General features: G+C 37.1%; 1 protein-coding gene across 2 annotated transcripts in view; it reads left to right on the top strand.

Moving 5' to 3' along the window:
• The window catches only part of LOC128695597 (uncharacterized), a 140,235-nt gene that overhangs the window by 80,049 nt on the left and 35,230 nt on the right, over nucleotides 1-24,956 (top strand). For both annotated transcript variants that reach the window (XM_070093216.1, XM_053786313.2), the window contains exons 2-15: nucleotides 6,022-6,154; nucleotides 7,160-7,286; nucleotides 9,888-10,110; nucleotides 10,986-11,193; nucleotides 12,141-12,275; nucleotides 13,163-13,381; nucleotides 13,984-14,228; nucleotides 14,513-14,545; nucleotides 17,345-17,488; nucleotides 17,941-18,009; nucleotides 21,375-21,699; nucleotides 22,390-22,513; nucleotides 23,686-23,951; nucleotides 24,601-24,750. In XM_070093216.1, coding sequence (XP_069949317.1) covers nucleotides 6,022-6,154; nucleotides 7,160-7,286; nucleotides 9,888-10,110; nucleotides 10,986-11,193; nucleotides 12,141-12,275; nucleotides 13,163-13,381; nucleotides 13,984-14,228; nucleotides 14,513-14,545; nucleotides 17,345-17,488; nucleotides 17,941-18,009; nucleotides 21,375-21,699; nucleotides 22,390-22,513; nucleotides 23,686-23,951; nucleotides 24,601-24,750 — 2,401 coding nt within the window. The remainder of the gene's footprint in view (nucleotides 1-6,021; nucleotides 6,155-7,159; nucleotides 7,287-9,887; nucleotides 10,111-10,985; nucleotides 11,194-12,140; nucleotides 12,276-13,162; nucleotides 13,382-13,983; nucleotides 14,229-14,512; nucleotides 14,546-17,344; nucleotides 17,489-17,940; nucleotides 18,010-21,374; nucleotides 21,700-22,389; nucleotides 22,514-23,685; nucleotides 23,952-24,600; nucleotides 24,751-24,956) is intronic.

Raw genomic sequence — 24,956 nt, 5'->3', positions numbered from 1 at the left:
CCTCCTCCAGGATGCGAACCACTAACTCTAAGGTATTTAATTATCGCTAGTCGAAGATCAAAATGAATTTTTTATGAGAGAGCCACAAAATTTGATTAACACAAGCCTATCCGATGTTATCCTGACGCCAAATGACTTCGAACAGGCGATAAATGACATGCCCATGCACTCTGCCCCAGGGCCAGACTCATGGAACTCTGTGTTCATCAAGAACTGCAAGAAGCCCCTATCACGAGCCTTTTCCATCCTATGGAGAGGGAGCATGGACACGGGGGTCGTCCCTCAGTTACTAAAAACAACAGACATAGCCCCACTCCACAAAGGGGGCAGTAAAGCAACAGCAAAGAACTACAGACCAATAGCACTAACATCCCATATCATAAAAATCTTTGAAAGGGTCCTAAGAAGCAAGATCACCACCCATCTAGAAACCCATCAGTTACACAACCCAGGGCAACATGGGTTTAGAACAGGTCGCTCCTGTCTGTCTCAACTACTGGATCACTACGACAAGGTCCTAAATGCACTAGAAGACAAAAAGAATGCAGATGTAATATATACAGACTTTGCAAAAGCCTTCGACAAGTGTGACCATGGCGTAATAGCGCACAAAATGCGCGCTAAAGGAATAACAGGAAAAGTTGGTCGATGGATCTATAATTTCCTCACTAACAGAACACAGAGAGTAGTCGTCAACAGAGTAAAGTCCGAGGCAGCTACGGTGAAAAGCTCTGTTCCACAAGGCACAGTACTAGCTCCCATCTTGTTCCTCATCCTCATATCCGACATAGACAAGGATGTCAGCCACAGCACCGTGTCTTCCTTTGCAGATGACACCCGAATCTGCATGACAGTGTCTTCCATTGCAGACACTGCAAGGCTCCAGGCGGACATCAACCAAATCTTTCAGTGGGCTGCAGAAAACAATATGAAGTTCAACGATGAGAAATTTCAATTACTCAGATATGGTAAACATGAGGAAATTAAATCTTCATCAGAGTACAAAACAAATTCTGGCCACAAAATAGAGCGAAACACCAACGTCAAAGACCTGGGAGTGATTATGTCGGAGGATCTCACCTTCAAGGACCATAACATTGTATCAATCGCATCTGCTAGAAAAATGACAGGATGGATAATGAGAACCTTCAAAACTAGGGAGGCCAAGCCCATGATGACACTCTTCAGGTCACTTGTTCTATCTAGGCTGGAATATTGCTGCACTCTAACAGCACCTTTCAAGGCAGGTGAAATTGCCGACCTAGAAAATGTACAGAGAACTTTCACGGCGCGCATAACGGAGATAAAACACCTCAATTACTGGGAGCGCTTGAGGTTTCTAAACCTGTATTCCCTGGAACGCAGGAGGGAGAGATACATGATTATATACACCTGGAAAATCCTAGAGGGACTAGTACCGAACTTGCACACGAAAATCACTCACTACGAAAGCAAAAGACTTGGCAGACGATGCACCATCCCCCCAATGAAAAGCAGGGGTGTCACTAGCACGTTAAGAGACCATACAATAAGTGTCAGGGGACCGAGACTGTTCAACTGCCTCCCAGCACACATAAGGGGGATTACCAACAGACCCCTGGCAGTCTTCAAGCTGGCACTGGACAAGCACCTAAAGGCAGTTCCTGATCAGCCGGGCTGTGGCTCGTACGTTGGTTTGCGTGCAGCCAGCAGCAACAGCCTGGTTGATCAGGCGCTGATCCACCAGGAGGCCTGGTCACAGACCGGGCCGCGGGGGCGTTGACCCCCGAAACTCTCTCCAGGTAAACTCCAGGTAAGTGACAGCAGGCGTTATGAGACTTCCTCATACATCATACCCAAGACCTCTGGGGCGAGCCAAGCCTGCAAGCCACTGCCGATGAGGATTCGTTTTGATCAAAAACCGTATTTATTACAGCACTCATTTAGGTTTTTTTTCTAATACTTTTTGTCAATGGGTGAGTTTCACACACACAAGGAAACGAAATCTGTTAAACTGAGCTGGACTCTCCAATAAGGTGATGAGAATATCGGCAAAATGCTGTCAATAAATGCTACAACTGTAGTAATATAATCGCAACCTCACCACTTTCCAACATAGGACAGCTTAAAGAATGCTGTTGCTGTGTTGACATATATTTCATCTTCGTCTTTTCATACTTGTATGTATACTGATGTATTTAATGTGGTACTTCAAAGAGCAGCTCCAAGATGAGTGAGGGTGTGGCCCAAGGTCACTTGCGGGATGGTGGTAGTGGTGGGTCGGGACCAGGTGAGAAAGGTACATCGAACCATGGTAAGATAACACGGTCCAAGTTCAAGCCAGTAGTTGGCCATTATGAGGAGCAACTAACGGAGAAGTTGCAGCGGCCACCACTTCGGCGAGCCTACACTTACGGCTCTGCCCGTAGCAAGAACCAGAACGACAATAAAGAATGGAGTACTTCATTCAGGTTCCTGTGCGGCCAACTTTTCTCACGTGGTCGCTTCTGCTTTTAAGGCACTCCTACGCATTTATTATGGTGGCTACTGCTGCTACCATCACCTTTATGACTGTTCTCGTTACCTCTGCTATGCTTACTGCGTATAACTAAGTCCTTAAATTAACAATAAGACAATTTTAAGGAAGATTATACTTTCCTAAGTAAAATTAAATTTTATTTACACAAAGAGGAGTGAATAACTTTCTTTTATTTACTGTTAATCACTGAGCTTAACGAGTGACCTTTTCCTGATTTACCATATTGTCAATAATCTGCTCACAATTGGAAATTTGAACTTTGCCAATAGCTCTCCTTCTGTAGTTACAAGTAGATAATCACGTAGGCATCATGTATTAATTATCTGATTACTGCTAGATATTGCTCAGCCAGAGAAGCGAGATCCACTAGTGAGCAGATTTCTGCTCCCTTGTACGTTTTGCCAAGTTTAGCTTGCATTGAATTTTGCTATTTTAATCCCGTTAAAACGCTAAACCTGTAGGGGTCAAAAAGCTCTTGGGAAAGAAGCATTCAGGTTCGATCCAAAGAAGGGGAGGTTGTCCATTTCCTTGGATCAAGAGTTTTATAAGATTTAAATGTGTATGACCGTGACTATAATATGCGTGTTTCCCTTTAGGAACGTACCCAATGTCTTGATACATCTGGAATCTGATTGCCTCCCATTTCCCTGTCGCTATATGACCCCTGCGGATTAACGCTTTATATTGATTATTTTTATATTGTGCTTTATTATTATTACGCTATTTTCTATTAAATCATTGTTTATAAAGGAAATTCTAGTAATCCTCGTAGCAAGACTGACTTTGTAGCTTACAGTCGGAAGCAGTTAATAATGTCGTACTAGTTTCTATGTAAATTTAAATACAGTAATTGGAAGTCAGTTTTCTGTTTTAACTGTCGAGAGCTGAACGGGGCAGCGGTGTCTCCTTTTGTGTGTGTGTACTCACCTATTTGTGGTTGCAGGGGTCGATTCACAGCTCCTGGCCCCGCCTCTTCGCTGATTGCTACTAATTAATATTTATTCTATATAGTTTAGCTATTAGTTCATCTGGCTCTGAAATTTACTTAGGCGTATAATTGCTTTCTACAATGGTTCAGTGATGTCATCTAGGTCTGTAATAAAGTTTATTAATTATTAATCAAAAGTGAGGACTAGTTGATGGAATAACCCTCACACTGAGGCATCGTACAGCACACTGTAATATAACTTACACTAAACAACAGTCACCCAGTCTTTCCTCAAAGGAGGAGGTCAGAGAGCAGGACGTCTGGTTTTACTGGGGTTTAATTCTGAGTTCCACCTGCCCCTCAAGGAAGGTTCCTTGATGTTGGCGAGGGGCTCTTGATTTAGGGAATTGGATCTGTGCTCCAGTTCCCCGAATTAAGCCTGAATGCCTTCCACATCCACCCCCCAGGTGCTGTATAATCCTCCGGGTTTAGCGCTTCCCCCTTGATTATAATAATAATAATAATAATGAGTTCCACCTGACTGTCCCCTCAAGGGAGGTTCCTTGACGCTGGTGAGGGGCTCTTGATCTTGGGAATTTGATCTGTGCTCCAGTTCCCTGAATTGAGCCTGAATACCTTCCATCCCCCCCGCTACAGGCGCTGTATAATACCTACGGGTTTAGCGCTCCCCATTTTACAAGTGGACGTCTCGACCACTGCCATGAGCATCAGTGGCAAATTTTCCGTTTTCTTCCGTGGCACGTCTGTCCTTCATGCTCTGGTCAGTTAATCAGGCAGCCATTCCTCAGCTCCTAGGTCTGGTAATTTTTTTTTAACTCGGGGAATGGGTGTAAGAGGAGATCTAACACCATGGTTATAATTATAACCTTAATTTTTTAAGGAATGGACAGATAGGCCAGTGGAAAGCCTTGGACAGATGACCGAAACCTCATCATGTGCTAAGACCCACGCCAGAAAACACTTATCCTGTTTCCTGGCGTATAAACACGCTAACAAAAACTTTATATAAAATGGAAGACAGTATATTATACAGTTAGGGTGACTGAAAAAAAATACTTTATAGAAAACCCCCCATTTTATGCATAGCATTTCTAACTCTGCCGAGGTTTAGGCAAGGGGGAAGTTTACTTGACCAATTGGGACCATGTTCCCGTTTCTGATTTTGGAGGAACTTTGTTTCTTCATTTCCAGTCCGGATCTGGGCAATGTATATTTTTCTGAACTCCTGTGAGAGAGTGAGAGCTCAGTAAAGCGTAAGCTTTAGTTGCCCTCAAAACTCATTACTAGAGAGGTGCCTTGATGAGGGTGAAGGGCTTTTGAGTGGACCTTTCCTTCCGTTCTCTGGATCAGACCTGATTGCCTCCCATTTCCCAGGCCCTGCATAATCCCTTAGGGATTAGTGCTTCCCCGTAATTATAATTACCTTCTATCAACTCCATCCTTGACTTGCAATAATCAGTACTTAACGTACAAGTTATCATAGCTTATCCATATAGTTTACTCTAGAAGTTGCCATGCTGACCTGTTATGTGCAGATAACACAAAGTTCTAAAGGAACCCAGGCCGTCAGCTGTATTACAAGTTTATATGTGGGTTTAGTACACTAGAGATTTTTAAAGTGGTCTTAGAGTAACTTTTATGTAAATAAACCTAGGGTAACCCAATATTGTATAGTCTGACGTTGGCTTATCCTGCTAAGATAATATTGCATGATCATTCCCTTCCCCCAAAAATAATTTGGCTGTCCCTTTGATTCAACAGACTAAAAGTTGCATTTTGAAGAAATTTCTGTTGGATTATTACTCAGAAGTGTTACTATCAGTAACCATCTAGTTAGTACTCGCATCTATGGCATTTAATCTGACCCCATGCAAATAACTTGGTGAGAAGTGTGTGTGAATCTCTTAGTTACATAAAAAATCAGTCATCTGAGCAAATTTGATACTGTTAACTAAATCTGTATTAAACAACTTGTTCTTATTTTCATAATGTATGCCTTCTTAGTTTGCTTCAACACAAATTAACTTGTAGCTGTGAGAACAAATAATATCCTCACATATAAGATAAAATAAACTTGTTTCTGAAAAATTAAAAATTTTTTGAACACTGTAACTGTACAATGGCACTCCCCATCCTTGCTTAACCTAGTGTAACTAACAGTTTGGGCATATTTTGAAATACTTGTACTGTATATGAAGATGTGTCCTTTATGTAAGGATACTGTGTGTTCTTATGGCTGTAAGTTTTTAATTTCAATTTTTGTCAGAGCCATATGAATGATAGCAGGTTGGTAAATTAGAAAGGTCTTTCTTTACCTGAAGCTGTCTCAGTTTTACATATTCAAGAGTACATGTCATTAACTTACCATATGGTTTTAAGTAGCTTATATGTCATAGTGCAGTTATAGCTGCATTAAACCTTACTAGTACTATGTAATCATTTCCTCTAAATACTCACAACTCTCCAGATAACCTAGTTTAAAGGTCATAGATATGAGAGAAGAATAGCATTTTCATTTATGTGCATCGTCTAAGGCATTTCTGCTCCTCCACAGGAAGCTGACCAACTTCTTCAAGATGGGTGTTCAGGATGGAGCAGGAGTGGTGGCTCAGGAGCCCCAGGCCCAGGTGTACAGCTCTGCTCCCTTGACCACTTCCATCAACTCTACAACAAGCTCTGAAGCCAAGGTCAGTGCATATACATGTATAATGTTATAGCATTATATGGTGGTGGCTCATAGTTCACAACAGAAGGATCAGTGTGTTTGTTCACATGTTTTTTAAACCACTTGTTGGTATACGTTATAAAGGAGTATGAGGATGTGTTTCTTTAAGATACCTACTTTCCGATGTTCACCCATCAGTAAAATAGGTACCTGGGTGTTAATTGACTGTTGTGGGTTGCATCCTGGGACAAAATTGACCTAATTTGCCCAAAATGCTCTGCATAAGAAGTGGCTTTCTCTATAGTAGTAGATTGTCATTGATGTCAACTAGGCCTGTATACCTTGTACATGTAGAAATAGTTATTATTTTCTGAATTTTTCTTTGTGCTTGGTTAGTTGAGGGTTTTTCATTGGTGTTCAGTACTGAATTATTGGTTACATATACTATATGATACCATCTGCTTTTTCATGGTTAACACTTCTGACCTTGGTTTTCCCTATTGAAAGGGATAAAAAACATTCTTATGCTTTTTTTTTCTCTCATATCTGTCTGCAATTTTATTTGTGGCCTAATCATTCTCTTATCTGTCAACAAGGTAATTTTCAGTAGTTTCCTTATTTCTTTTTAATTCATAATTTTTCTCTTTGAATCTGCATTTCATCTGTTCATAGTTGTATATATAGTACATATATAGTTTCTTTGCAGTCCACTCTATTGTGTAATTACAGTGCTTATTTATAATTATCATTTAATTTTCTTGAGGATGAGGCACCAATTTAAATTTTGACTGACCTAATAAACTTCGTTATTTTTGGTTTTGAGCCCTTTCATGGAATTAGCCTTTACTGAATCATTGTTGAGGTTATTTCACTTCTGTACAACTCTTGTGCTATGAAAGCTTTTTTTTTTTTTTTTTTTTCCATAGTTCGGCTTATTAATTATTGGGTAAGTTGCATTGTTAAATATTTTTAAAGATGCAGGCAAACTTGATTCTTTAAGACTACTTTTGTGTATCTTTAAATACAGGTTACTAGCATTACCAAAGTGGGTACCGGGGCAGGGAATGGTTTTATCCAGCAACAGCCCCAAGTTAGAGTACTCACCCTGAACCATGGGGATCATCTTGACTCTACACTGTTTCGTCTACAAAAAGGTGTGTGGACATTTTTTTTTTTTTTTTTTTTTTACATCTATAGATTATTAAAAAAATCTGAAACAAAGTTGACATAGTCATAGTTGCTGTTTGCAGATAGCAATCTTTTTGGGAGATTCTAAAGAGAAGAATAAAAAGGTAATACTATTATTGGAACAATGTACAAATAACCTGCATGTAGAAGACTGAAACTTATGACAATATTTTGGTCTGATTTGCATAGCTTGCTAGAGATGTTTGGAAGGGCATGCAGAAGGAAGAAATTAAAAGTGAACTTAAAAATTAGCAAGGTGATGAGAGTAACAAAAATGTTTAAGCAATGAAATATTGGATATCAGCTTGAAGAAAGGGGTAAATAAACAAGTAATTAAATTTTTTTGAAAATGTGCATAATGGTTATAAAATTAAGTGAAATTTAATTCATATGTTTTGAAAAGCCCCTGGTTATGGAACGTATTTTGAGCAGACTAAAAATAGAACTTAAAATGACTTGACATTGTTTGGTGGGAGATCATTGAATGAACATATAATTGTCTGAAGATAATTAAATGTAACGCTTAATTTTAGTAACAAAAAAAATCTGTATGTAAAAAAAAAAAAAGATGTTAATATGAAAAGACGTTAAGGTAAAATTGTGTTGAAAATTTTAGTTATTTCTTTGCACTCTGCCTATGTAGCTTGTTCAGCCCTTGTTAATAAAGAACTCCTGGAAAAAGTGGCAGTTATATGCCAGGTCTGCATACCCTGTACATTGGGTTTAAAATCTACATTTATTTTTATTTATTTTTTTATCACACTGGCCGATTCCCACCAAGGCAGGGTGGCCCGAAAAAGAAAAACTTTCACCATCATTCACTCCATCACTGTCTTGCCAGAAGGGTGCTTTACACTACAGTTTTTAAACTGCAACATTAACACCCCTCCTTCAGAGTGCAGGCACTGTACTTCCCATCTCCAGGACTCAAGTCTGGCCTGCCAGTTTCCCTGAACCCCTTCATAAATGTTACTTTGCTCACACTCCAACAGCACGTCAGCTATTAAAAACCATTCGTCTCCATTCACTCCTATCAAACACGCTCACGCACGCCTGCTGGAAGTCCAAGCCCCTCGCACACAAAACCTCCTTTACCCCCTCCCTCCAACCTTTCCTAGGCCGACCGCTACCCTGCCTTCCTTCCACTACAGACTGATACACTCTTGAAGTCATTCTGTTTCGCTCCAGTCTCTCTACATGTCCGAACCACCTCAACAACCCTTCCTCAGCCCTCTGGACAACAGTTTTGGTAATCCCGCATCTCCTCCTAACTTCCAAACTACGAATTCTCTGCATTATATTCACACCACACATTGCCCTCAGACATGACATCTCCACTGCCTCCAGCCTTCTCCTCGCTGCAACATTAATCACCCATGCTTCACACCCATATAAGAGTGTTGGTAAAACTATACTCTCATACATTCCCCTCTTTGCCTCCAAGGACAAAGTTCTTTGTCTCCACAGACTCCTAAGTGCACCACTCACCCTTTTCCCCTCATCAATTCTATGATTCACCTCATCCTTCATAGACCCATCTGCTGACACGTCCACTCCCAAATATCTGAATACATTCACCTCCTCCATACTCTCTCCCTCCAATCTGATATCCAATCTTTCATCACCTAATATTTTTGTTATCCTCATAACCTTACTCTTTCCTGTATTCATTTTAATTTTCTTCTCTTGCACACCCTACCAAATTCATCCACCAATCTCTGCAACTTCTCTTCAGAATCTCCCAAGAGCACAGTGTCATCAGCAAAGAGCAACTGTGACAACTCCCACTTTGTGTGATTTTTTATCTTTTAACTCCACGCCTCTTGTCAAGACCCTCGCATTTACTTCTCTTACAACCCCATCTATAAATATATTAAACAACCACGGTGACATCACACATCCTTGTCTAAGGCCTACTTTTACTGGGAAATAATTTCCCTCTTTCCTATGTACTCTAACTTGAGCCTCACTATCCTCGTAAAAACTCTTCACTGCTTTCAGTAACCTACCTCCTACACCATACACCTGCAACATCTGCCACATTGCCCCCCTATCCACCCTGTCATACGCCTTTTCCAAATCCATAAATGCCACAAAGACCTCTTTAGCCTTATCTAAATACTGTTCACTTATGTTTCACTGTAAACACCTGGTCCACACACCCTCTACCTTTCCTAAAGCCTCCTTGTTCATCTGCTATCCTATTCTCCGTCTTCCTCTTAATTCTTTCAATAATAACTCTACCATACATTTTACCAGGTATACTCAACACTTATCCCCCTATAATTTTTGCACTCTTTTGTCCCCTTTGCCTTTATACAAAGGAACTATGCATGCTCTCTGCCAATCCCTAGGTACCTTACCCTCTTCCATACATTTATTAAATAATTGCACCAACCACTCCAAAACTATATCCCCACCTGCTTTTAACATTTCTATCTTTATCCCATCAATCCCGGCTGCCTTACCCCCTTTCATTTTACCTACTGCCTCATTTAACTTTCTTAATTTTTTTACTTAAGCATTCCATTGTACTTAGACTACCTTTGATATTATTTTACTCTCAGGATGGGTTCTTCAGCTCCGCCCAGGCCCATCTCTGCTGGGAAGAGCTGTCAATGTCTTCACTAACCACCCAGAAGATATAGATGAAGGCTTCTCTCGCACCCATTATAGACGACTTCAGTGGAAAAGTGATTCGTGTAATAAGGGTGATGATACAGCACTATATGTTGAAGTTGTTATTCTGATGGCTGGATCCTTCCACTACTATTTCACTTATGAAGATGGGTATGTTCTTGTGTTATATGATTGTTAATGTTATTTAAAGTCTATCATACAGTAGTAATTTCTTTTTTTTTTTTTTACATCACCAATATCTTGTTACCCTTGGTAACTATGCTTTTAGGCAGTTACTGCAGAATCGACTGCATTTTTAAAAAAATTGCAGAAAATTCCACACTCCTTAAGTATTATATTGTGAAACTTATCTTGCAACAAGAGAATTGTAATACAGTATATAAAGGGAAGGGGTTTCATTGCAAAGATATATATATAAATGAGTAAGAAGAGAAACAATAAGAAATACCATTGCAAATATATATATAAATGAGTAAGAAGAGAAACAATAAGAAATACCTAACTGAAGACTCAAAAAAGATTGACAAAGTTTGGAAAAAAAATCATTCACTGAAAGTACCATCTGGAGGTTTGGAAATTGTAGGCCACCACCACTAGATTGCACTATACTGAGTGTAATTTAGGATATGAAACTCAGTGGGGGGGGGATGAGCTGCATACTTTCTTCATGCAGTAGTGCTTTACTGAACATCTTAGACCAACTAGGTGCAACTGGGATACATTAAGTAATTGTATTTCATAGTGTTAAATCTGTGTGGGTCATTCAATGAAGTCTACTTGAAAGGCATGATCATCTGGCCACTAATCACGACCTGATCTCTAGTCGCTCAGGCTCTTAGTACAGAAATATTAGTTTCTTTTAAGCTATATTAACTGTGCTTCTGTACAAGATAGTGTATAATTTGTAACAATTTTAATATAATTTAAAAATAAACCATTTTATCTTGCTGCTGCTGCTGTTAATGAATTTATCATATGCTTAGACAGGAGCTTGTGTATAGTGTTTTGTAATTTTGTTCCAACAGTGAGGATCGGGAGAAGGCTCAGGGCTCTGGCTTTTTCCTTGTGGATCCAACTCTGACAGTCGGCCTTAATGATGAAGTGTTGAATCAAGATTGTGTTCAGTGTCAAACAGTATTATCAAAATGCCTAGGACCTATACCAGATTGGGAACAAAGACTGCAAGTAGCTTATGAAACAGGTTACAACATGATTCACTTCACACCCATCCAGGTATTCAATAAAAAAAAAAAAAAATCCAATTTATCCCTGTGTATACAGTGACCTTTTACTTTTTATAGTGTAGAAGTAAGTGACCTTTATAGACTGGACATACTGTTGAAGTGTAAGTACGGTAATACGTACCTATTACAGGATTCGGAGAAACTACCATATTTAGGCGAAGTTGTGAAGTTCAGTGTCTTCCCTTTGATGGGGATTTTATGGTTCATTGTCATCATTGGACTGTAATGTCTGCTGTTCTGGAAATGTAGCTAGGAAGCAAATGAAGGTTAAAGAGTTTGTCACTGTACCATGAAGGGAAACAGCCATAGATAAGCAAAAGAGGCCAGGAGCTGTGACTTGAACCCTGCAACCACAGTTAGGCGAATTAGGAATCTGATTATTTTTTGTATGGCTGTGAGGGGAAAGAAACTAAAAAAAAAAAAAAAAAAAAAACAGTAGTAAATAAAACTTTTATTAGTGTATATTATGTGGTATTTTCAAGATAATAGTAATTTTTTGTAGTCTGGAATACATTTAGTAGAAATGTGCAAAATGTGCACAACAGTCTGTTGTGGCTTGGATGCTGTCTGATAACTGAAGCCTACCAGTGGGTCTTTAAATTTAGTTTTCTTTTCATTATTGTTTAAAGCTATATTTTGTAGATTGTATAAGAGGAGTGTGCCTGACAGATAGCTTGTTGAATATGCATAGCACAGGAAAATTAGCTTTATGGGCAGGATGAATTTAAAGCTACTTTTATTCTGCATGACTTGCAAATAAGTATTTTTATTGAACATTTTATTTTTTTTCATACCTGCATTATTCTGTAGTTAGAATGAAGATACTGTGATGGAGTTGCATGTTTTTCTAAAATCATGGAAAGATTGAAGATAGTTGAGCATTGGATCTTTCTTAAAATTTCCTCTAATGTTTATTCATCCTTAATATAATTCCAGGAACTTGGCGAGTCCAATTCATCATACTCTCTAAAAGACCAACATAGCCTCAATACAGAATTCCACACTCCTGACCATCAGTATAGTTTTGCTGATGTTGAATCTCTGGTGAAAAAGATGAAGGAAGAATGGAAGGTAGGATATGTTTGTACCTAGTTGAGTTTTAAAGTTCTGAGCTTCAGCGCTTTAGTTGTCTTAGTTTTTCTGTAGACTCATCTTGTCATGTGGATAATTTCAGCTTCTTTTTTTCTGCCTTACTTCCCTATTATTAGTGACTTTGTTAGGTGTGGGGGACTAGCTCTTGATCATCTCTTAACTTTCAGCTGACTGACCTGAAATAGCTTTGTCATGCCTCACGAAATCATAATAAAATGATTGTAAACAAATCGCAGAATGGATGGGGCTCGAATCCAAGGCAGGCAAGTCCTAAAAATTACAGGTCATTGTGCTTGCCATTGGACCAGTTAACTTTAATAGGATTCATCCAATTAGATTTACTTCTATACACCTTGGGCCCCACTGTGACCACAAGTGCAGGTTTTTACAGATAAACCCCACACCAGTATAGCTGTGTTGTGCTATTGCTCCCTTCAAAGCCATGTCATATCCACTACATTTGAACCTCTATATAATCAGCTTCTGTCATTGTCGAGATTAGTGTTTAACTTTTAACTTTCGTGAGAGCACGTGCTTAAATGTGGATAATTTTCAGAAAACTTCTTTCATTTGATCTTTCACAGAGTTTTTCTGTTTGACACAGGTTACATGATGTGTGTAGCTTTCTTATTAGTTAGTGTATATACAACAAAGTTTTGATTTTAATGTATGTAGATAATTTTAGATTTAAATCTTTAAGATTAAAACATGATTGCAAGAAATGCATGCTAAACTAGTTTAAATTTATGCATATTTTCCTAGACTTAATGTTTACCCAATGCAGTCATGGTGACTAGTATTATGAAATGCAGGAAATAGTCAGTTAGAGAAACTTAATATATATTTGTATTTTGTTATTTTCTCAGATGTTGTCCCTGACTGATGTAGTGCTGAACCACACAGCCAATGAGTCTCCGTGGCTTCAAGAACACCCTGAGGCCACATACAACTGTAGCAACTCTCCTTATCTCCGTCCTGCATATCTCTTGGACCGTGCTCTCTACCACATGACTCTTGAAGTGGCTGAAGAAAAATGGGAACATCAGGGTATTCCAGTAGCCATCAGAGAAGAAAAACACCTGGAGGTAAGTTACTTCTGACTAATTCAGAGTTTTGGATTTCCTTTTTCCCTCACAACTCGTACACACAATTCCACGTTGATACAACTTTTATCCATGGATTCCACACTTGTCTTCTCTTCTAATTAGCTATTTTAAAATGCTCATCACTGTTGCCTCCTTCCACCATGAGGAGTTGTATACAGTATTTTGTCATTGTTGCCTGTGTATTCTTTCCTCTAACCTGCTTTCTCTTAACTTTCTGTCTAGAGCCCTTGGAGGAATCTTTTCTTGGCTATCCTTGCCATAACTTTATTTTAACAAGTTAATACGAGAGGTTTGTCAAGGTGCAGCAGTGTAAATAGTGGGCTCATGTGTTAGAGAAAAATTAAATGTGGCATACTAAGTCACTTTCAATTAAGAAATCTGAGAAAGCATGCATTGTTTCCTATCTTCACACTGTGCTGCTCCCTTCAATTCTTTGTCCTTCCAAGACTATAAACTACAATTTGAGAATAATTGGACACTTAGTCTTAGATGGAAGTAATAAATCTTTTTATACATATGATGTGTTAATTTTTAATATTTATTATTTAGAAAACCTAATACTTTCAATCTATTATTTCTAGGCCATAAAAAATGCACTGCACAGCCATTTCCTACCTCAAGTAAAACTTCACGAGTTCTACACTTTGGACGTAAGTAAGATTGTTGACGAATTTCGTCGTAGAATCTCTGGACCAGTCCCCTCCACTAAGAAACCTACTGATGAGACTTCAAAGGAAACATTGGTGATCATTCAGGACCCCCAGTATGGAAGAAAGACATGTACAATTGATATGAATATTGCAGTTAGACTCTACAATAAGCCCAGGTATTGTTTTTTTGCTTAACTTTCTTGGTTTTTATTTTGGTTGGATGACCCCCCATTTAAAAAAGTTGACTCTTACCATTCATCAATACCGTATACTATACTAGCACAAAAAAATTCCATGGTTAATTGTTCTTTAGTAATTTAAAGCCTCTTTAAGAAATTAGCAAAATGTGTTTGAGTGTACCATTCTTAATGTTTGGGTTGGGATCTCTTATTCTTCTGATTATGTATTATGAGCTATGTTTATTTTGAGATTTTGGTAACCTTTTCTTGTATTTTCCTAGTGAGTCGAATGTGAAGACCCTCCAGGGTAGTGGGTAAGTTTCAGTTCAGATTCGGGAAATTGGCTTAAAGCGAATCTTATGCTTTTAGGACATGAAGAATAATATTCCTTTGATTGGTATTTTGTTTTTTAACATACTTACGTTTTACCCCAAAACAGTTTTTGAAATTAACCTGGGTTTTCTTGGTTTTGTTTATTTTCGGAAAAGTATCAGTGGTTGTTCAATAATGTAATTGATTTGCGCTTCTTATACAGTAAACCCGGTCACCTGTACATAAGGCATGAGCTCAACAGGTAGTTCCTGGCTGTATATTTTTTTGCTTATCCTAATGGGATTTCTAACCTGTTTGTTAGTGACTACTAAGGTTGTGGAATACTAGTATCAACCATGCCAAACTATTTTAATATTTATTTAGCAGCCTGACACCAGGCAATATTTTTCAAATTATGTACTGTACTTGGCTGTAACAAAAGTAACCCATATTGAAGGGATTTCAAAAGCAAATATGTATTTTGGAACAAAAGACAGGTGTATTAGAGATGCTTAGTGTCAATGGATAGTTGAGTAATAGGAAGAGGATGAAAATGATTAAAATAAAGTGTAAAAGTTTAGGAAAGAGGGCATGTTAAATTTTTAAAGAAGTTTTAAAAGGAGAATAGTGTTCAAAGAAGGTTGTAAAAACTTCTCTGTATTACTTGAACTGGAGCCTTTGAGGGATGGGAAGATAAATTTTACATTGCCTTATAAATACATAAATGAAGAGCAGAGTATGTTATAAAGACTAAGTCTGTAGATTCAGGAGTACATATATTGTGAATTTGTTTTATTTACCCTATTTTTTCTATACAAGTTATTGACTTGAATACTGCATCAAAGTTTGTTAGATACCTTACTCACACTGAATTGATAAGGAAACCACAATAAAATAAAAATACTATACTTTAATTAATGAGAATGGTTGGACATGGTTGACCAGATAAACATAGATGTTGAACAGATATCTCTCTCCCTTGTACTTCTTTCATTATTTTTTTCTGGAAAAGTGAATGAGCTGTCTGGAAATTGTAGCCAAAGGACTAGCTCAAAACCAACTTTTAACTCTTCACTTAATATGTGTGATGAGAAGGATGCAGCTAAGGATACATAGTGAATTGGTTAGCTAAGGATACACAATGAATCACTTACTGATGACATTGTTGATATTGTAATTATTTGATTTAGTGAGAAGGCAGAGCTTATAAAGGAATACTTTTAACTGTTGATACTATTGATGAACATTGCTAATGTTACTGAAATGGGGTTGACGTAATGTAGGAGGTACATTTAGAAATTTCAGTACAGTATTCCTTAAGACAAGGGCAAGACAAGAGTTATTGATTTAGTTTCCTTATAAAAGAAAATGTACTCTTAGGTGAGCATGTTTAAGTGGTGTATCTACCTAGATTATTAAATGGAGAATAGCACCTCCACCACTCCTTACACTGAGTGACTAGTACATTCCTAGTGCTTCATTGTCAGAAAAAGTTACAAGTGCTTGTAAAATGGAAAAAAAAAAGATTAATGAAACTACCTTTGTGAACTAAATGAAAAGTTTTTCATTTAGGTAATTTAGATACTGTATTTTGAATCTAGAAAATTTGCTGTTCATGGATGAATGCAGATTTATGTGAAAATTTATGCAAGGAAACTGTATTGAGGATTTTGTGAAGCTAGATTTTATATGTATGTTTAAAAAAAAACAGCTGAATCTTCTAGAAAATTAGGGTAGTAGATCATCTAATCTTAAAAAATCATTTAAATGTTAGCTTATATTAGGTATTAAATAATAGAATAACAATGACTAATAACATTTCTGTGCAGTAATAATGTGAAATATGGATGTTGTGGAAAAACTGAAAAAAATAAAAGGAGTGAATGTAATTGTGAATACTACAGAAATGTAAATTTCAGTACTGTACTGTGCTTGAATAAAATATTATGTTAGATAAAAAAAACATTAAACTCAAGTTGTTTGTAATACAGCACATGGAAAAGGCAGATTACAATATTAATTAGATGGTAGAATATTTTGGTTTAGCATAATTATTTTTATATTTGGTTTGATCAAAAGAAGGGGAGGGTTGCTCCAATTCCTCGACTAAAGAGCCCTTCAGCAGTATTAAGGCATGCTCCTTTGAAGGGAATAGTATGATTAAAGGGTGAGCTTTGCAAGTTGTGAAATTTACTGTCCAGTTGTAATATACCTTAGATTGAAAAAGCAGGGAAGAACTAGGCCATGTATTGCATACTGGGTTTATGAAAGTTTGAGAGGAAAAAAGGAAAATTGACTTCAAGAAGGTTATAATGCCTTCATATCTTATACTTGAGTAGTGATATACTCTACTGATTTTGATTTGATACTGATTCATTTAAAGATCTGTTACATTCTTTATTACATTTTTAAATTAGGCCCAGCACAGTACATCTGTTCGACTACATAGATGGGTGTAGATTGAGTCTATAGATCGGACTGGCTACTCATTTTATTTTTAACACCGGCTGTTACTCACCAAATTAAGGTGACCCAAAGAAGCACACACATTCACCATCACTCATTTTCTGTCTTTCCAGAATATAGCTAGAGAATGAGGGATGGTGAATGTTTCCTTCTTTAGGTCACCTTCCCTCAGTTGTAAATTGCTGATGTGTTGTAAAAAATTATGCTAAGTAAAATTTTTTTTATGGCATACAAATTCTACTCTTGGGTACAGTAATTTTTGTGTACAAATTTCAGCACTAAAATAGATTTTATACTGAAGCTTTATTTTTCCTAATATAGATTTTAATTTATAGATCTGAAGCCCGTGATGAGGAAGACCGTATTATGCGTTGCTGTGCTGAATTCCGTCAACATTTGGAGACCCTTAATGAGCAGCGCACAAGTGAGATCCAGGCACACCTCATCCAGGCTGTTGAGTGTTGTCTGGGTACTGTTCGGTAAGACCATTCTACATCATATCTTGGTACATGAAACATTTCCAATTTTTATTGGACTATATAATTATGTTGAATGATGATGAAAGCATTTTCTTTTTGGGGATTTTCTTTCTTTTTTGGGTCACCCTGCCTCGGTGGGAGACAGCCAACTTGTTGAAAAAAAAAAATTATCAAATGAGAATAATAGAGCTTCATGATGTTTTTTGTTATTTTACTCTCATATAACTGTGTAAAAAATTAGGGTGTAAAAGGTCAGTTAATCCATGCATGTTGTAAGAGGCGACTAAAATGATGGGAGCAAGGAGCTAGTAACCCCTTCTCCTGTATACATTACTAAAGTTAAAAAGAGAAACTTTGGCTTTTCTTTTTGGGCCACCCTGCCTCGGTGGGATACAGCCAGTGCATTGAAAGAAGAAGAATAATTGAAGTTAATAAGAATTTATAAATTCCAGATACCAGCGCCTTCAACCTGATGGGCCAATGATTGCCGAAGTGTCAGAAGAGAATCCATTAGTTCCTCCGTAAGTTTAACTGCCTTTTTATCATGGTTTATCAAGCATTAGTTAATGAGTTATTTTAATCATGTAGAAGAACTATTTTGTGCGTGGAATTTAGGTAAAATTAGCAATAATTTAGCCATGTTTATTAAAATAAGTGACTTTAAGTACATATGTGGACTAATTTTTAGGTTAAATGAGGGCAATCATTTTGGGTAGATGCCTCAATGCTGGTGAAGGGCTCTTGATCCAAGGAATAGTGGCTACCCCCCTTTCCTTGGATCACACCGTTATGTCTCCTGCGGGTTCAGCACTCCCTCGTGAAATACAATATATGAAGACCCACAGTCAATACCAGTAATATGATTTTGAAAGAGTTGGTACTACACTACACAGAAAAATGAAAGAGCAGCAGACTTTTGAAGTAAAATAAAACTGCTTGTTTATGAATTACTTAAGACTTGACAAATACTGTAAATCATAGACCTGACAGAAAGTATTTATGAAGCCACTTTATTTTATGGTACTCTGTTCAATATATGTATTTACCATTCACTTGAAATAATTTGTTAGAATAAAACAGTTTATAATTTAAAAATGAGCATTATTCTGCATTAAGAATATCATGCCCTTTGGTAATTTTGAATACAGTGTAGCACATATTCTTATAGTAGGTTACCCATCAGTCTGTCTTGTTAGAATAAATGAATTTAGCTGTGTCATACAGTTCACTGCTTAATCTAATTATCATATATACACCTCACAGAGTGTTGGACACCCTTATGATTGACAGTATCCTTTCCCAAATGTGGTGACTCAAACTGCATGCAATAATCTACAGTGGTATGCACATAGAATTTGCACAGTAGCCAATAAAGCTTAAAATTCTGTTTACCTACTTTACTCTTGATACACTGCCTGTTGTTTAGAAAGACGTACCTTTATCTTTGAGTTTCAAGAGTTTTTCTACTCTTGAAGCTTGGACCTGGGCCAGGCTTATATGGTGCTTGCCTTGTTACCCAGGCTGTTGCTGCTTCACATATTTATTTTTCATTATGATGCAGTGCTATGGTAGGTTTAATTATTGGTAAGAGCTTATTTAAATATGCAGATGGCTGACTTCTCCATGGGGAAGTGTAACAGAAATCTTCCCCTGTAAGCCATGCGCTTAGTAAGAGGCGACTAAAATGCCAGGAGTGTGGTGAAAGTGTTGAATGATGATGAAAGTATTTTCTTTTTGGGGATTTTCTTTCTTTTTTTTGGGTCACCCTGCCTCGGTGGGATACGGGCAGTGCTTTCAAAGAAAGATGCAGATAATTTTTTTAAATATATAGATCAATGCTGCCATGGTGGGATTCGAACGATGAAGTTGAAAAAAGGCAAATCATGCATATTGTTAGAAATATTACAAATTATACAATTTGGTTATGTACCATAATTAAAGTAGTTAATTAGTCGGACTTGAGTCCTGGAAATGGGAAGTACAATGCCTGCACTTTAAAGGAGGGGTTTGGGATATTGGCAGTTTGGAGGGATATGTTGTGTATCTTTATATGTGTATGCTTCTAGACTGTTGTATTCTGAGCACCTTTGCAAAAACAGTGATAATGTGCGAGTGTGGTGAAAGTGTTGAATGATGATGAAAGTATTTTCTTTTTGGGGATTTTCTTTCTTTTTTGGGTTACCCTGCCTCGGTGGGAGACGGCCGACTTGTTGAAAAAAAAAAAAAAAAAAATTAGAAAAGGCATATGATAGTGGATAGAGGAGCAATGTGGCAGATGTTGCAAGTATATGGAATAGGTGGTAAGTTATTAAATGCTGTGAAGAGTTTTTATGAGGATAGTGAGGCTCAGGTTAGGGGGTGTAGAAGAGAGGGAGACTACTTCCAGGTAAAAGTAGGTCTTAGACAGGGATGTGTAATGTCACCACAGTTGTTTAATATATTTATAGATGGGGTTGTAAAGGAAGTAAATGCTAGGGTGTTCGGGAGGGGTGGGATTAAATTTTTGGGAATCAACTTCAAAATGGGAATTGACAGTTACTTTTTGCTGATGATACTGTGCTTATGGGAGATTCTAAAGAAAAATTGCAAAGGTTAGTGGATGAGTTTGGGAATGTGTGTAAAGGTAGAAAGTTGAAAGTGAACATAGAAAGAGAGTAAGGTGATTTTTTTTTTTTCTCTCAACAAGTTGGCCGTCTCCCACCGAGGCAGGGCGACCCAAAAAAGAAAGAAAATCCCCAAAAAGAAAATGCTTTCATCATCATTCAACACTTTCACCACACTCACACATAATCACTGTTTTTGCAGAGGTGCTCAGAATACAACAGTTTAGAAGCATATACGTATAAAGATACACAACATATAAGGTGATGAGGGTATCAAATGATTTAGATAAAGAAAAATTGGATATTAAATTGGGGAGGAGGAGTATGGAAGAAGTGAATGTTTTCAGATACTTGGGAGTTGACATGTCGGCGGATGGATTTATGAAGGATGAGGTTAATCATAGAATTGATGAGGGGAAAAAAGGTGAGCAATGTGTGGTGTAAATATTATGCAGAAAATTTGGAGTGTGGAAATTAGGAAAAGGTGTGGAGTTAATAAAAGTATTAGTCAGAGGGCAGAAGAGGGGTTGTTGAGGTGGTTTGGTCATTTAGAGAGAATGGATCAAAGTAGAATGACATGGAAAGCATATAAATCTATAGGGGAAGGAAGGCGGGGTAGGGGTCGTCGTCGAAAGGGTTGGAGAGAGGGGGGTAAAGGTTTTGTGGGCGAGGGGCTTGGACTTCCAGGAAGCGTGCGCGAGCATGTTAGATAGGAGTGAATGGAGACGAATGGTACTTGGGACCTGACGATCTGTTGGAGTGTGAGCAGGGTAATATTTAGTGAAGGGATTCGGGGAAACCGGTTATTTTCATATAGTCGGACTTGAGCCCTGGAAATGGGAAGTACAATGCCAGCACTTTAAAGGAGGGTTTGGGATATTGGCAGTTTGGAGGGATATATTGTGTATCTTTATATGTATATGCTTCTAAACTGTTGTATTCTGAGCACCTCTGCAAAAACAGTGATAATGTGTGAGTGTGGTGAAAGTGTTGAATGATGATGAAAGTATTTTCTTTTTGGGGATTTTCTTTCTTTTTTTGGGTCACCCTGCCTCGGTGGGAGACGGCCGACTTGTTGGAAAAAAAAAAAATAGAATGCAGCACTGTTCAAAGATACAGGAGTTGTAAAATGGAAAAATAAAGGCCATTTGGGATTTAAGTAATACATGCTTAGGTCATTTGTTGGTTAGCACTAAATGGGAAATGGGGCCCTATTACTTCTAATGATAAAGAATTGGTGGAAGATAATTCTGAATTTAATTAGAGCAAATTTTTATTTTCAGATACTTTACTCATTATGGCAAGGACACAACCCTGGAGGAAGAAGAGGCCTTAATGTTTAGCTCAAATGCTTGCTTTTTGATGGCTCACAATGGCTGGGTCATTGGGGACGATCCATTAAAAAATTTTGCTAGACCGAACTCGTATGTTTACTTGAGGAGAGAATTGGTTGCTTGGGGTGACAGTGTTAAGCTTAGGTATGGAGATCAACCTGAAGATTCTCCATATCTTTGGGACCATATGAAACGCTACTGCGAATACACAGCTCAAATTTTCCATGGTATACGTTTGGATAATTGTCACTCTACGCCTATTCATGTTGCTGAGGTAAGAAGTGTTTTAATATTATTACTATGAGTGCACTCCATTGAACTTAGTATTAATCATTCAATATTTCCCTACATCAGCATTTTTTGTCATTGACCCTTAAACTGTCGAAACGTAGATCTACATTCATACACACAGCGCTTTGAACGTAGATCTACGTTTGATTTTACATTCTTCTGTAAAAAAAAAAAAGTAGATCTACGTTCGAAGTGCTTTGTGTATGAGCGTAGATCTGCGCTTGGACAGTTTACGGGTTAATGGTGTTCTTTAATTGTACTACAATTGACTATAAATTTTACAAATGTGTTTTTAAGTGTAATTTTTTTTTTTTTTTTTTTTTATTAATGATTGGCTTATGCAACTTTTTTTGCAAGTTTGCTCATGAGGATGGTTTGAATTTTTTAATTATCAAGATATTTATTTTTTCAACAACCTGGGTATTTATTTTTCAACACCATGAGGAAGTGGAGAAGAATCCTTCCTTTGTAAGCCATGTATGTTGTAAGAGGCAACTAAAATATCAAGAGAAAGGGACTAATAACCTCCTCTTCTGTATAAACTACTAAATGTATAAAGAATAAAACTTTGTTTATTGGGTCACCCTGTGTCAGTGGGAGATGGTTGTTGTGCTAAAAAAAAATTATTTTTCAGACTGGTTGATTAATTAATTAATTAATGTCTTTTGTACAGTATATGTTGGATGCAGCAAGGAAAGTTCGACCAGACTTGTATGTTATTGCAGAGCTATTCACCAATTCTGATCTGACGGACAACATCTTCATCAATCGCTTGGGAATCAATTCACTAATTCGAGGTATGTCTTTAACATTCTGCTTGTTAATTTTTCTTTAAGTAGTGACAGTATTCCTGAACATTATTTACTTTTCAACATAATTTTAGCTACAACATTTATGTAGTACATTTGATTAAATTTTAAGTTTTTGCTTTATAATTTTTATTTCTTGCATATATATTCATGCCTTTGTAATTGAGCACCTGCTCATTTTTCACTTGAAATCTTTCCTTAATTGGTTGTTTTGATTTAGTAATCAGTTATTTGAGCCTCACTTGAAGTAGACTTGTCTAGGCATTATTCATTTTCTAGAAAACATTGTTTATTCATGCACCTTATCAGTACAGTAATTTTTATAATTAAAATTAATCTTAATTTTTGCACTTTTCTAGTGGTTCTTATTGTACACTTATCTTTTACATATATTTTAGGTTAATACAGACTGTACTATCCAACAGCCCAAATATTTAAGAGGTATTTTCGTACAGTAATTATTCATCCTTAATGTACAGTAGACATTTTCATTCCATGACGCTTCATCTTTGATTTAATCTATAATAAGCATGCTGCTGCTTATTAACTATACAATTTCTTTCAAAAATTTTGCCTTTACCAATAATTACACTCATCCTTGTTTTCCAGTGCTCAGATTCTTCTGTTGATACTATTGCCTGTATTCATCACTTGTTCCTCCCTGGCCCTCGGTAATCCATACCTAGCCATTAATTTACGTGTATACACTTATTCATTTTATGAGAACTTTACAACTAAATAAATATATACTGGACTGATTGAATTATCAAATGTCAGTCAGTATATTTTTTTGTTGCAACATACCTGTTGTCTCCCACTGAGGCAGGGAGAGGTGAAAAAGAAGAAAACTATAGTTTATCTTCTTTTAACATTTAGTAATTTATACAGGAGAAAGGGTTACTTACTGGCCACTTTCTCCCATCAGTCAATATATTATAATGTATACTATATACAAATTGAATCTTTCCTTCATAAGCCATTCGTATCGTAATAGGTAACTTAAAATTACAGGAGCAAGGGAAGCTAGTATAAATTACTAAATGTAAAAAGAAGAAAAACTTTTTTCTTCTTTTTCGGGTAACCCTGCTTCAGTGGGAGATGGCCGACGCGTCGGCAAAAAAAAGTACATATACAAATTTTCTTTATTTGTTTTTCCTCAGAGGCTATGTCAGCTCCCAATTCACATGAAGAGGGCCGTCTTGTTTATCGATATGGAGGAGAGCCTGTTGGTGCTTTTCTGTTACCACCAGTTCGACCTCTGGTGCCTTCCATAGCTCATGCTATGTTCTTAGATCTGACACACGATAACCGCAGTCCAGCAGAGGTGCGCACAGCTTGGGATATGTTGCCATCTACTGCTCTAGTCAGTATGGCATGCTGTGCTTCAGGATCTAACAGAGGTTATGATGAGCTTGTTCCACATCATGTAAGTATTAACAATTTGATTTAAGGTCACTAATTCTACACATAATGGCAACTCAAATGAATATTTTAAGTGCTTAATTCTGCAAAAATCAATTATAACATAAATACATTTAATTGATGTTAAAAAGTTCTTACTGAACTTAGGTTGGCCTAAGGTAATTTTAATTTGTAAGTAAATTCTAGTTAGGTTAGAAAAAATTAATAATTTTTTAATGCATCTCCATCCCCCACCACCCAAAAAAAATGGCATCATTGACCACTGGCTAAAATAGTACAGCATATATGTACAATCTTTCCTAGAGGGTCTATTTTTTTTGTACAGCACTCATTCTTTTTTATATAATATATTTTAATTCTGCAAGTTCTTTGGAAACATCTCCATTACTGAATTGTATTTTTTCCAAATTTTTGGGAAATAATTTTGATATTCTGCACATCAATGTATAAAAAAATGCTAAATTCTTGTTACATTTAATTTCACATGTAGCCGTCTATACCACTGTAACTCAATTGTAAATTTAAAAAATAATGCAGATATTTTTTACCTAGAACATGGTTCCTTAAATTATAATGATCATTTTCTCTCCAACAACATTTGTTGACTGCTATGGAGCTCTTTGCCAGATTTACTTAAACTGCTGTGTTTTCAGATTCATGTGGTAGACGAGACAAGAGTGTATACAGCTTGGAATGATATCAACCCATCAAGAGGAGAGGTCAATGTTAAGAGTGGAATAATAGAGTGCAAAAAGTTACTGAACAAACTTCATTATGACTTGGGATCAAATGGATATAATCAGGCAAGTAACTGTCTCAACCCCTTAACAGGTTGGACTTTTTTTCCAGGAGGCATGAGGTAGCTAGTAACCCAAACAACACAGCTGACACCTAAAATAGCAGTGCACGGCAAATGTGAAGCTAAAAAAAAAAATTGCATATACATGTACTAGCAAGTCAGACACATTATTACTTGTGTACTGGTACAGTGGAGACAGTTAAAAAGTTA

This window comes from Cherax quadricarinatus, chromosome 42 (genome assembly GCF_038502225.1).
Source record: "Cherax quadricarinatus isolate ZL_2023a chromosome 42, ASM3850222v1, whole genome shotgun sequence".
NCBI classification, from domain to species: domain Eukaryota; kingdom Metazoa; phylum Arthropoda; class Malacostraca; order Decapoda; family Parastacidae; genus Cherax; species Cherax quadricarinatus.
Note: the sequence above shows the minus strand (reverse complement) of the source record. Positions and strands in the feature narration are given on the sequence as shown.